General features: G+C 53.4%; 1 protein-coding gene across 3 annotated transcripts in view; it reads right to left on the bottom strand.

The window, feature by feature from the left end:
* Nucleotides 1-226: 226 nt before the first annotated feature.
* MTMR4 (myotubularin related protein 4) overlaps nt 227-13,295 on the bottom strand; it is a 59,633-nt gene continuing 46,564 nt past the window's right edge. For all 3 annotated transcript variants that reach the window (XM_065037299.1, XM_005515006.3, XM_013371401.3), the window contains 11 exons: nt 9,656-9,852; nt 9,115-9,243; nt 8,733-8,844; nt 8,105-8,300; nt 7,028-7,213; nt 6,054-6,224; nt 5,783-5,937; nt 4,001-5,228; nt 3,242-3,352; nt 2,858-2,946; nt 227-2,483 (listed from right to left, as the gene is read on the bottom strand). In XM_065037299.1, the coding sequence (XP_064893371.1) occupies nt 2,306-2,483; nt 2,858-2,946; nt 3,242-3,352; nt 4,001-5,228; nt 5,783-5,937; nt 6,054-6,224; nt 7,028-7,213; nt 8,105-8,300; nt 8,733-8,844; nt 9,115-9,243; nt 9,656-9,852 (2,752 nt within the window). In that variant the 3' untranslated portion in view covers nt 227-2,305. The remainder of the gene's footprint in view (nt 2,484-2,857; nt 2,947-3,241; nt 3,353-4,000; nt 5,229-5,782; nt 5,938-6,053; nt 6,225-7,027; nt 7,214-8,104; nt 8,301-8,732; nt 8,845-9,114; nt 9,244-9,655; nt 9,853-13,295) is intronic.

The following is a 13,295-nucleotide window of genomic DNA, read 5'->3' as shown; positions in this document are numbered from 1 at the left end:
GCTGGAATCCCGGGCTGCTGCGGGTCCGCTGGCAGAGAGCAGCGGAGCAGAGCAGCACAGCACAGCGTGCTCTGTGTCCCACCCTGGATTCTTATTTGTGAGAAAGAACATTAAATTCCCACAATACCTGAACGGAAGGACAAGGCAACAAGAACCAAACAGCAGCCTGAGAAACACTGTAAGAAGAATTCACCACCAACTAAAGAACGACTCCAAACGCAGCAGCACTAATATAGAGATTTTATTTCGACTGTATTGAGTTGTACAGCACGTTTTGTTTGTCACAATGCTATCGAACTGATTTTTTAGAGTTTTTTGGCCGGCACATTGTGACGCTGAAACTCACGAGAGCTAAAAGCAGTTTGGACTAATGGCCTGAACGGCAGGGCCAACGGTACCCAGTTTCTGGCTTCCTTATTGCTCGCAGTCATTGCAACACACGCAAAACAGGAGTGAACCCCGTTTCTTCTGCAGCCCCACGGTCGCTCTTCCACGTCCGGCAATGACTGCGAGGTCCAAGGCAGGGGAGAATCCGAAGCAAGGAGCCTTCTCTTCCCAAAGCCATTTCGGTTGTTCCCAGTACGGAAAAGCAGCAGAGTCCAGGTCAGCCCAGGGCCCTCAGCCGACGCCAGCTTTGCTCGCACTATCGGGATTTACAACACCAGAGGCTGACATATCAAAGTGCAGGAAAGGGTCGTTATTCCATTCCCTCCGCTGGAGATGACAAACCATTAGCAAAAATTCGGGAGATCCTAACAGCGTCAAGTCCTTTGCCTTGTTAACAGATCGAATGCCCTCACGGGTATGAAACACACGCCCCCCATGTATGAAAGTCTCAGCTCATGGGGTGCAGAGCGTGTTGGACCTTTGCATTGAGCTGGAAAGAAAACCTGCATTTCAGCAAAGAAATGCCCCGTGTTCAAACTCTTTTTCCTCATCAATATCCACAGATTTCTTAGAAAGGAGGCAGGATGGATACTCCCAGAGGGATCTAGGGGCTAAAAGCCCACCTGAAGCCTTTCTTTCCAAACCTTTCTTTCTAAACCCAGTTCCTTTTTCTTAGAACGAGCTGGGAGTCTTGCTCTCTAGTTTAAAGAAGTAGAGACGCAACTACAAGTCAGCAACTCTGAACTTTGACCACTGTACAGGAGACAAAAAAGAAGTCAAATTCAAGAGGCATTTTAGGTAGTGCTGGGGCACGTCAGAGAGATTGTTTCCACCACTGCAGAGATGCCGCACGTCACGGTTATCGCTGTAGCTGGGCTGTATGTCCTCCCGCGGAAAGCACAGAGTGTAGTGTCTGTGTCAGCCAGTGTCCTCCCCACCCTCATTTTGGTATCGATGCTTCATTCTCCCTTCTTCGGGTTACATTAAGTGCACAGAAATATATAGCAGCATTTGGACTGAAACCCTCACATACACCAGACAGCACATTCCAGGAGGTAAAACAACACATTATGGCCTATACCCTCAAGGTATCAAGTTTTCAGGATAAAGAGCAGTAGGAAGAGGAGAGCTGAGGGCAGAGAAGGGCCGGAGGAGCAACACGGGAAGGCGAGTTCTGTTTCCATGCCAGGAGAGGACCAGGGTGCCAGTCCTGTGCGAGCACCGCGCTGGGACACGACCGCGGACGAAGCAGACGGGCAGAGCAGAAGTGAAAAAGCCAATTTCTCATCTCCCCGCAGAGCTGGGAGGTCAGAGAGTCAAGTGCATTCACCAGTCCCAGTGGAGCACGAAAACGGGCAAAATCTGCTCGGCCCGTTTTCAGCCAGAATGAATTTCTGGTTGACGCTCAAGAGACAAATCAATTAGTGATGGCTAATGAGTCTTGTTCACCAAGCTGATCGCAAATCTCACTCATGGAAAGAGAATCTACAGGACTGCTCCAGGCTGAGGCCCTTCCGAAGCTCGCGGTCCTGCCCAGAGCCTGCGCTCTTCTGGTACAGCAGCCTGCCTTGGTGGGGGTGGTTCTAAACATGCCTTTCTATTGCTTTGGGGGTACTTTGCACAGGCAATAGCTGTGAAAACGTCGCTTTCCAGCCCACAAAAGGAAGAGGTTGCAATCCCCTCTTTAGCCCTAGCTCGTCAGGCTACAACGTATGGGCCCACGGGTACCAGAGGGAGGACACGCACCGCGCTCCAGCCCGAGCTCCTCTGCCCCAGCCCAGCAGCGAGACTGCTGCAGAGGGGCGTTCGAGCGTGGTGTTCGAGGGCTGCACCAAAGGCCTTCACAAGAGTGGAGGCAGAGTCACCCTTCAAACCCCCAGGAGGAAAGGCTGGGCTTAGACAGGTCCCTGTCTGGCATTCAGCTGGAGGCCGTGGCGATGGGTTTCTTCAGGTGTTGGCTCATGAGCTCCCTGGCACGAGACACTTGGATGTGGTCATAACAGGAGTTACAGACGAGGACGGGGTCGTACAGCTGCTGATCGGGGATGGGCAGCTTCAGGTGGCAGCAACCGGCACAGAACACGTTCCCACAGTTCCTGTCAAGGAGCGAGAAAACCGGTGAAGAGAGAGCCGGGAAGAGCACAGCAGAGGATCCGGTTCAGGGTGAAGTACCAGCCCTACCAGGACTTTTCAACACATACAGTGGTCTCCAGTGGGAGCAAACTGGCTACCACTAAAAAGAGACTCATGGGCGTTACTACGCAGGGGAAGGATGAAAGGCCTTGGAAAAATAGAAAGAACAATGCAGAATGGAAATCTGCAGGGAATTTATGAGGCCTGGCAAATAAAAGAAAGTCCTAAAACTCTCTCCTGGGAGCTGGAGGGAACAAACATCGCAGACAGGCATTTTGTGAGTTTGTGAGAAACAGCCTGAGCAGAGGAGCGGAACTACAGCGAGAGCGTTGCTTACCTGCAGTGGTGCCTCCGCTTGGCCAGCCAGAATTCACAATCGCAGTTGAAACAATGCGAGGCCATGTGGTCTGGAACCCACCGCGTGACCTAGAGCAAACCCCAGTCCTGTCAGCTTTCTGTTTGTGACACAACGACCAGGTCCAGGACCCCAGCGCAGGCTGAGATGCGGCTCTGGACCATGACAGGATGGCTCAGGATTAGCCCACCCCCCACATCCCCTTCCACCGGCCCCAGCGGCAGCAGGGAATGCAGAGGATGTGATAAAGGACAAGGGTGATACTCTCTGCCGTGCTTCCAGCCCACCCTCTGCTGCCCTAACACAGTTAACTGCTAAGAAACATCCTCTCCTGCTGCATCACAGCCGCCAAAACGAGACACGTACCTCAGTCTCCTTCTTATCGACTGGCTCCCAGCTCGCTTCTGACAAACAATCCTCACTGTGGTCAGAGCAGAAATCCTCGGTGTCGCTGCCGTCCGATTCCTTCAAACATGTCTGCAGAAACAGAGTCACACGTGCCCTCAGTTGTCTCAGCTGCAGCGTCAAGGGCGTTCCCTGCTCTGGCCACGCTCGGTGCTTGTGAGGGGCACGGGGGTGGCTCCACAGCTCCCCACGCAAGGAGGCAAAGCATTAGTGAGCATGTAGGAGCTGTTGCTTGGTCCTCAAGAAGCAGAGATGCCTCTGGGTGGTATGAGGACACAGCACGTGGACAGGAGGAAAACGGGGCTGAGTAAACATACAATGATCTTAATCATTTTAGCAGGGCCTGTTGTGACAGAACAAGGAGTGATGGTTTTAAACTAAAGGAGGGAGATTCAGGCTGGACATGAGGAAGAAATTGTTGCCCTGAGGGTGGTGAGAGCCTGGGCCAGGTTGCTCAGAGAGGTGGTGGCTGAACCATCCCTGGAGACATCCCAGGCCAGGCTGGACGGGGCTCTGAGCAACCTGAGCTGGTGAAGATGTCCCTGCTCATGGCAGGGGGGGCACTGGGGGAGCTGGGAAGGGCCCTTCAAGACAAACTATTCTATGGTTATATGATCCACTCCAAAAGTATGAGAGTGAGAACTGCAGGTTGGAGGGGGCGGTGTGGGGGCGCAGGAGCACTGCTGGCCCAGAGTTGGGGTGTTCCAGGCCGTTACTTACAAAATCATCCTCGTAGTCCATGGGCGGCTCAGCCGGAGGGGCGCAGAAGTGACGGATGTCCAGGCGCAGCTGCAGCTCCCGCACTTGCCTGCGCAGCTGCTCCACCTCCTGCTTGTAGCTGGCCTCGATCTGCCGCAGCCTGTGCTGAATCACATCCGTGGGGAAGGGGAGCCCATCATCGTCCAGGTAGAGAGGAGGCACAGGGGAAGGACATTTTGGTGGCACGTGCTTGGGACCAGACGCTTGTTTCAGGTGGCAGGGCAGCCAGGAACGGCTGGGCCTCCCCGTGGGGCCTGCAAAATGCACACTGCCGTGGCCAGAGCAGGCGGCGGGTTTCGCTCCTTCCCTGAGGCACAGGCCCGGCGCCCGCAGCGCTTTGCTGCTCAGCCTCTTGCTGCAGCAGCCGTAGGAGAGGAGGTGTCTGGGTGCAGGGTCCCCATTGGAGAGCGGTGTCACCATTCCTTGAAAACTGTCCCAGTTAGAGCCCAGGAAGGAAAACTCGCTGCTCTGGCTCTGGGAGATGGGCTTGCGCCACTGCTCGAGCAGGACTCTGCCCGGCCGGCCAGGCTCCTCGCAGGGCACGTTCCGTCCACCGTCGCCTTTGCCGTTGTCTTCACCTGGGCAGGGGACGCCCGTGGCAGGGCCTGGGCTGTCCTGACAAGGGGCGCTTGGTCCCATGGACTCCTGGCCGGGAATGTCTTGGCCAGTGGTGCTTCTCTTGGGGCAGCCTCCTGCATTGGACACCAGGCCAGCAGCCTTCAAAGGTTCCTGGGGAACGGTTTCTAACTGCTTTCCAGAACTAGTGGAAACCCCCTCAATATTTTCCTGTTTGGAAGGATGTGGAGCTGAACACGTGCCGTCCCGTTCCTCCGTGACCGCTCCACTTCCCTCTTCTGCCTCCAGAGAGGCACCGCTTGCTGGCACAGCAGCCCAGCCGCTCGGTTCCTTGCTCTGCTCTCCATGCTCAGCATGGCTGCTACAAGCGCTGTTGGCTTTCAGGAGAGTGTTTTCCTCTCGCTCCTCCACCCGCCCCGTCTCTCCGGCAGCCCCGGCACCGCCTTCTCCCCCGTGCAGCTCGGGCCCCTCGGCCGTGCCGTGCCGGGCTTCCAGGCCCACCCGGACCTCCTGACAGTGGTTGTTGAGGTTGGGATCGCTCGACGTGCGGGTCAGCGGGCTGCTGGAGTCACAGGCTGAAAGCAGGTCATCCATAGATCTTGTCTTTGGTAATCTAGAATCCAAAAGAAAACAAATTTTAGATGGGATATTAGGAAACATACATTCACAGAAATGTCCAGCATTGGAACAGGCTGCCCAGGGCAGTGCTGGAGTCACCATCCCTGGAGGGCTGGACAGACGGACATGAGGTTCTCAGGACATGGGGCAGTGCCAGGGGTGGGTTATGGTTGGACTTGATGATCTTGAGGGGCTTTTCAAACCAAAATGATTCTCTCATTCTATGAAATCTCAAAACAAAACTCCTGAAACTCTCCTCAATTCAGCTGAAACTGAGAAGAGGGAAGGGAAATGCTCTTAGTTACAGATGACAGGTGGGTGGGGAGGGGCGGTGCAGCAGCACGAGCTGAAATGCACAACACTACGGTGCGGCCTCCACTAACTGCTGGTTTAGCGGCAGCTGGGAGCTGTACACGTTCTTCTCCAAGTGGCTGTGACAATGCTACAGAACTCTTGCTCTCCACAGAGAACAACAGGTAAAACAGAGCAGCTACAATGAGCACGGAGGGAAAGAATCCAGCTCAGGCCTCTGGGGCTCCAGGCTCTCACCTGTCCAAACATCTGCCGCTGAACTCCTGGCTCTGCGACCCAGAGGGCAGGTAAATGTCCATGTCATCCTGTCCCAGAGGGTGCGGCGAGGACGCCGGGAGATACACCGCAGTCCAGACGTGCAGCGCTCGCACGTGGCACACGGGATGCAGCACCTGCAATAACCACTTGTGATCAGAGATGTACACAAAAGGAAACCCCTCCGGCCTCTCCACACAGTCCCTGGTGCCTGGAGGCAGAGCCTGGAACCTGGCCCGGGAGCCCCGCTCACCTGCTCAGAGCCCGGCATGTAGAGCAGGTTGTGGAAGTTCTTGTTGCCGGCCCGCAGGAGGGACCACACGGAGCAGGTTCGCTTGTAGATGTTGTGCATCTCTCGCTCGCAGGGGCTGTTCCCGAGGAAGGTCCCGTAGAGGCAGGAATACGTGTGCTGCACCAGCTTCACCTGCAGTGGCACAGGGGGAACAGCGTCAGGGCCAGCGGGAAACGCTGTGTCCTGTCCACAAGGGAAAGGTTTAACGCTCCTCTGGGGTGGCTCACGTGTGCAACCCCAGGCAGTGACGGTGCTGCTGTCCTCTGCCACACAGGGCAGGACAGAGAAGGGACAGCAATCGGAATCGCTTGATTAAAGCAAAAGCAACAGTCAATGATACCATGCCCATCCCTCTATAACCCGACCTGTATTATTTGATAAGACAGAGATTAATAGTTATAATTTCTCTAATTTAGCTTTATTAAATGTTTCAGACTCATACTGCTCTGAGATAAGGAAAACAGCCTTTTAATCAAAACAATGCTGCTGATGGTATCTGATTCACTGGGCTAGAGAGGGACCTGGAGAAGAAACGATTTAAAGAAACCAGAGAACATAAACCCTCCATCACTGTGCATTCTGTTACGTTCTCCGAGCTGCAGCACCCCCGGGAGGAGGAGGAAACTGCATACAGCCAACAGAAGCAACACACACACACAGAGCCAGGTCAAAACGCCGCGGCTGAGCGGCAGGGCTGGAGCCACACGCAGGGCTGGAGCCACACGCAGGGCTGGAGCCACACGCAGGGCTGGAGCCACACGGTGCAGGTATGTCAGGAATCCAGCAGAGCCCAAGCGCTCAGACACTTCCTCGTTTTTAAATAATTCCGTTTTTGTTTTCTGTCAACCACAAGGGTGTAAAATATCATGGCCGTCCCTTTGGCCCTGCTCACATCTGGCAAGGGATAAAGAGATGTTTGCATGTGTATTTCTTACCAAAAAGGCTTCATTAAATTCAAAGAGGCAAGGAAACTGCTTCAGAAGCTGATGAACCGCGTCCAGCCACTGGAGGAAAACTGGGCACTGCTCGTTCTGATCTTCCACCTTTTCCTGGTGACCGCAGCGATCACCAAACTTGTGACCGAAATCCAGCCAGTCTGATTCAACAAGCACCTGGAAGCCCTGTGAATAAAAGACAAAAGCAAACTGCTGACACTTTGCTGTAGGCAGGTGGCAGGACAAGTGTATGGGGATATAGCGGAAGATTTGACGAGGAAGTTAGTTAAATGTAAATATGCTCAAGTGACTCGCACCTGTCTGTAGAAAAGGCACATACATCACACTAATTGTTTTACTGACCTTGTGTGCTTGATGAGTAGAACCTGTGTTGGATAACATAGGCCTGTGAGAAACTCCAGGCACTTTATCACTATGTCTGAGATTCCTGCTTTGTTGTGAGAAAGAGCAGGAGGCTGCACCTGCCTAAAGCCGTGAAATACAGGCGAGCTCAGCAGGCCCAGTGACCTTCCAGCAGGGTGAACTGACCAGCGCCTGCGTCCCCGCTGCTGTCACCTCTGCTGGGAGCTCAGGGGTGGCTTTGGAGATCCCCCAGGAGAGCAGTAACTAAAATAAAACTTGCTCTTTGCAAATGCATCCGTGGCCTCTGGCTCTTCTTGCAACGTGCCTGCGTATGTGTACACAACAAGGCAAACCCAGGTCTGCAGCGCGGGAAGGAGGCGGCACCAGTGCTGGGCTGGGAGCAAAACCACCCCCGTGTCAGAGGTTTCCGAACACAAACTCACAGCTGGTATTTCTGTACAATAAAAGCCTGGAGAATATGCAGGGAAGCGGCCAAACCCTGAACACAACAGGTTATTTACCACTGTGCTTCACCAAGCCGAGCAGAGGAAAACGGGCAGGAAGAGAATGTGGAAAAACCCAACGCCCACAACAGAAGCTCTGAAACGCCGCTCAGCTAATTACCAAATACCGATCCTGCTCCTTCCTCCTGAGGCTCCAGGACAAAAGCTGCCTTTTAACAGCCATGAAATAGCAGTGAAGCACAACTCGTACCTCCATGGTCCTGTAGTAAGGGTCCAGAAGAATCTTTGCCAGCGCTACGATCTGCGGAGTCCTGTCCCAGCCGTCGGAGCAGTGAACCAGCACGGGCCGCCCTTCTCTGTCCACCGCGCTGGAGACCAGCACGGCTGCCTTCAGCATGACGGAAAGGTGCTGCAGCCACTTGGTGCTCTCCAGGGCGGAAAGCCAGCTAGAAGGGGTGGAAAAAGGCAAGAAAATGGTCGCTTAGCTCTCCAGTGAAAAAAAAAAGAAATATATTGTAACCCAAGTCTTTTTGGAGTCCTCAGTGAAAATCAGCCTTTTCTAAACATGTTCCAGAGGACCCAGCCAGCCTGGGAATAAGTGGAAAGAATCCAACCCCTAATTTCAGTTTTTCCCAGCTACACCTACACTTTAGAAACCCTTGGAGGACACACACAACCAAGTGACACTGGGGCAGCGCTGCAATCTCTTCTGGATTGCCAAGGATCACAATAAGCAGTGTTCAAGCACTGTAAGTGTGTTTCTATCCCTCTGTTTTCTGAAGTAGAGACCTGGGACAGGAAAAAGGAAAAGGGAGGGAAAATACTCCAGGACGTTCACAGATTAGGGTGTCAAAATCAGCAAGAGAACAGTCACTTACTTGCTGGGGTCCGGCACCTGACTGCAGACAGCGCGCAGGTACTGGAAGCTGTTCCGGATGGAGTGGATGTTGGCCATGCCCATGAACACGACTTCACAGTTTGGGTAATACTCTGAACACAAGAGAGACGGAAACACTCAGAGAGAGCTGCTGCTGCCTCCACGTGCTCGTTTAGCTGTCCCCTCTCAGCACCAGTCCCGCTCTGCAGGGAGGCAGGTTTGCTATAAAAGCCTCACCAACCAACACCAATATATCAGGAATAATGGACTTTGAACAAGCATGAAGAGAAATGTGCTCCCAGAGACCAACTCAACCCAAACTCCGCTTTAGGACAAAGTGGGTCCAAGAGGAGGTGTTCTGGGATGTGCTTTGCCCTCTGTACCTTCACATTCGCAGCCGCCTCCCTTTGCCCTGTTGGCCACAGCCGCAGTGTAGGACCTGGCATCAAGAATCAGCAGCTTCTGAGGAGTTCCCGCGTTCTCCACGCCTGAACACGCCGTCAGGGACGAGTCTGCAGAGACAAACGTGGACTGAGCTCCTTCCCAGGACAGGCCCCCGGGGCCACCAACGCCGGCCATGACCGAGCCCAGAAACCCGTCCCACACACCGTGGCCCCGGCGTGATGGGGCCCAGATGATCCCTCTGGATATTGAGATTAAACTTGAGGGTGCCAGAGCCTGGCCCAGGCTGCCCAGAGCGGGTGTGGAGTCTCCTTCTCTGAGACATTCCAACCGCCTGGACCCACCTGTGTGATCTGCTCTGTGACCCTGCGTGAGCAGGGCTGGGCTGGGGATCTGCAGAGCTCCTGCAGCCCAGCCAGACTGGGGTTCTGGGATTGCTGCCCTGTTGGCAGGAACCCTGAGGTGCAGGAAGCCCTGATCGACTCAGGTGTTTGGGGAGCAGAGGGGAGCGAGGTGTCTCACCAAAGTCGGTGTCGCAGGCCTCGGCGCCGTCGCTGCTCCCGTTGTGCGGCACACCGCCCGGCACCTTCGCACCAGGGTTCAATGCACAGGCTTTGGCAATAGACGTCACCAGATACTCGTCGTCAGCGTTTCGCCAGCCCCACCAGCTGATTTCGGGCTGGCTGCAGCGCGCGATCACCGCCCCGTTGCGCACGTGTCTGCAGAGGAAGCGGGAGCCTCATGAACCCCCGGAGAACCAGCCCAGCAAACCTCACCTACAGAGACACCTCTAACCCCCTCACCGCACCACCTGCTGCATTTACACTTGCGTTCCAGTGCTGGGACACAGCGTCAACAATAACTGCCATTCAGAACAAAATGGTGACGGGGAGGCCGTCACTCACATGGTCACCAACAGACGTGGCTGCGAGCAGCTCACGGAGCTGGAACAGCTCACAAAACCAGATATTAGGAGCAGGTCGCTGCAGGAGGGACTGTCGGGACCCGCCGGTGCCAGGGGACAGTGGCAGCTCTGGGGACAGCTCTGGCTCATGGGATGTCACCTCCAGGAGGGACGGCTGTGCCCTGGGTCTCAGCTACCACTACACTTAACGGGGAATTCCTGCAGCGAGGGGGAAGCTGCCAGTTGTTCTGTTACTCTTCTGAGCTACTTTTATACTTTATTTACAATAACATATTATTATCTATAAATATACAATATATATGTCTGTTATTGCCTATAGACAATATATTAAACCAGAGAGGAAAACTTCAAATCATTATGGTTGTACTTTGGAGAATTACTAGTTACTTATTCTAATACTGTTGTGTTCTCCCATTCTCTTTTCTTTTTTCCTCAAAGTACACACCGGTTGCCGAACCATTTCATTTATCACTTGTAAGGCAGAAGGATCAGCTCACCCAGCATCAGACCGGTTTGTTTCTGTGTGGAGGCCTGAGCTGGTGTTTATTAACCCCTAAACGCGAACCCTACACTGGCTGTCGCTACTGAGTCCCGGTGGAAGCTCTGCAGAGGGATAAATTGGGGGAAGGACAGACTAGTCACGTCATTCCCAAACGGTCTGGAAGGGGAATTAGGTGACAAAACTGCTGGTGACACAGCATCAACCAGGTAAGAGTTGCAAAAGATCCTGTCATAGTAGGTGATAGAATATGACATTTAATATTAATAAATGAAAAGTATTTACAAGTGATCAAAATGTAACTCTAGCTATCGACAGGGGTACAAATCGGCTTCCAAATCTCAAAAACTTCAGTCACTGAGCTCTCAAAAAGCCTCGGCTCGATGGTCAAAAGAAACGAAAAGGTTAACAACGTGCCAGCAGTTATTCCGAGAAGAGCCAGACAACAAACGTGACAGCACCACATCTTACGCATGTTCAAAAGGACATCATTTCACACTAAACCATCTCAAAAAGGATAATGTTGTACTCAGACCTCCAGAGAAGGGTGGCAAGGACAGAGGAAAAGAAGAGCTTCAGTAAAGGGACGTGAGTAGGAAACAAGTCCCCACCATGGGAGAAGGACGAGGATGGACGGGAGGCATAAAAGGTCATGAAAATAAGTTCTATTTTTCCCGCAAATCCAAGTAAGTACTGGAATGGTCAGATATGCCATAAGTTGAAGAAAAACCAGCAGTATTTCTTGGACAGCAGGCAGGACAGACAGCTGAGTCTGCCACAGTGAAATGTGGAAGCACAAACTGGCTCCAAAATACAGTAAATTTACAGCAGATAGGTCCACCAGGTGACCATGAAACACAATCACACCTTCCGAATATCTGTTAGAGGAAATCTAAGGTACCGGCTGCTCCAGAGATGCCCCAGGAAGGAATCCCTGTGTACTTGTCCCACCTGTTAGACCTCCTGACACCCAACGCGTGGTTCCTGGCCCCTCTTGGGGACAGGACAGACCAGAGCCTGCACCTCGGTTCTTCACAACAGCGTTCATCCTTCCTATCCCACCACTGCCTGGGCAGAACCCCTCTGAAGATGAGCTGGAAGATGCAGATAAAGCTCCTGACAAACCACATCCAGGTGTCTTCTGTTTGTAGGTCAACGGCTCTGAAGAAGTTGCACTGGTGCAAAGTTGGGGACGTCACGGTGCGGATGCTGACGCACAGCAGGAGCCTCACCCAGCACCCCAGGCTGGTTGGCTGCCAGCGAGGGCTCTGAGGAGCTCTCGTGAAGGTGCATCCTCCTCATGCTGCCACCCTGCATGGAGCTCTGCTGTTCCACAGGGATGAGAGCACCTATTCGTGCCTTTTGCTGCATGCCCCGGCAATGCTCCGAGGCTCTGACCTCCTGATGGGGCCTCTGGTGTCTCAGCAGCAGCTCCTGCACTTTGCAGGAACAGTTTTGCTTCTCAAAGACAAGGTCCCCTTATTCTCCTGAGGCCACTTATCAATAAACGCACAAGATCTGTTATCATTAGTGACATCTCACAGATAATAATGGTCAAGATTTCAAACCAAAGACTTTCACGGTTCAGCTGAGTCAAAACACCGCGGGGTCCTCAGCCTTTCAACGCCACCTCTATAGCTGTTGCATTTCGCAGGGTGATGTACCGAGCACTCAGCCCCACTGCCGGCTTCAGGACCAGGGAAGGACAGTTCACACAGACAAGAGCCAAGGCTTTATTTATGCTCAGAAATGAAACAGAGCCCAGGCGTGGACTTAAGCACCAGCCCACGCTCCCCGAGCCTGTTTGCTGGCACACCCGTGCTCTGGCCTGTGCCAACCGGCGCTTTCCCAGCCAGCGCCTCAGCACGTTGCTGGGAAAGGCAGGAGCTGTGCCAGGGACAGATCCTGCAGGCTGCTGGGACGCGGTGGCACCGTTTTGGGGTGCAGAGGTGGAAAAAGAGTTCAGCTGGGCAGGCCACTTCAGTCAGAGGTCGCCTGTTGAATGCAACACCGCAGCTGCTGCCAGGGAGTCACATTAAATCCAGAAAACTTCTTGGTAGCACTAACTTCTCAGCACTGCAACAAATGCTGGGCAGGGGATGGCCTTGAGGTGGTCGGTTTCAAGACACATCAGACATGCCAATAAACACGAGGAAATACGGCCAGTACCGATGAGCGTGAAGTCATGAAAGTGCCAGTGGACGAACCAAAACCACGAGGGAGCTCGCGATGAGTTCCTGGGTGAGGGGAGCAGCCAGGGCTCAGCAGGAGAACCTGCAAACCTCCCCTGCACAAGCACATGATGCATTTCAGGCCTTTTCTTACAGGGGATTTTTGTGGAGGTTTCCTCAAAGCACAAAGTTCCTTTCTTGAAGCTGGAAAGGCAGAAGGTGCCAGTGTTTTAACTTATGTGGACAAAATTACTTTGTAGGGGTCCTCAGTTTAGTCTTAATGACTCAAGACCCTTTCAGAATCCAGAGCTGGAGCATGAAGTGCCTTTGTAGTTTACCAGTTGAGCTTTTACTCCCAGATTCATCCAGAGCACAAGGCTAGAGAACACCTGATGTCATTAGCATGTGCCACCAAACACATAACAATCACCCAGAAAGCATCAACCAAGATCTCCTGAGTCCACTCCCTGCTTTTCTGGCCATAAGAGAGCTCAGCCACAATGCAAGTCAAGCAGCTTGGATTAAAACACAAGAAAGGAGCTTGGAGCCAGGGGGGTCGGGCTCTGC

The sequence above is a fragment of the Columba livia genome, chromosome 20 (assembly GCF_036013475.1).
Source record: "Columba livia isolate bColLiv1 breed racing homer chromosome 20, bColLiv1.pat.W.v2, whole genome shotgun sequence".
Classification (NCBI taxonomy): domain Eukaryota; kingdom Metazoa; phylum Chordata; class Aves; order Columbiformes; family Columbidae; genus Columba; species Columba livia.
This window is presented reverse-complemented; position numbering and strand designations above follow the sequence as displayed.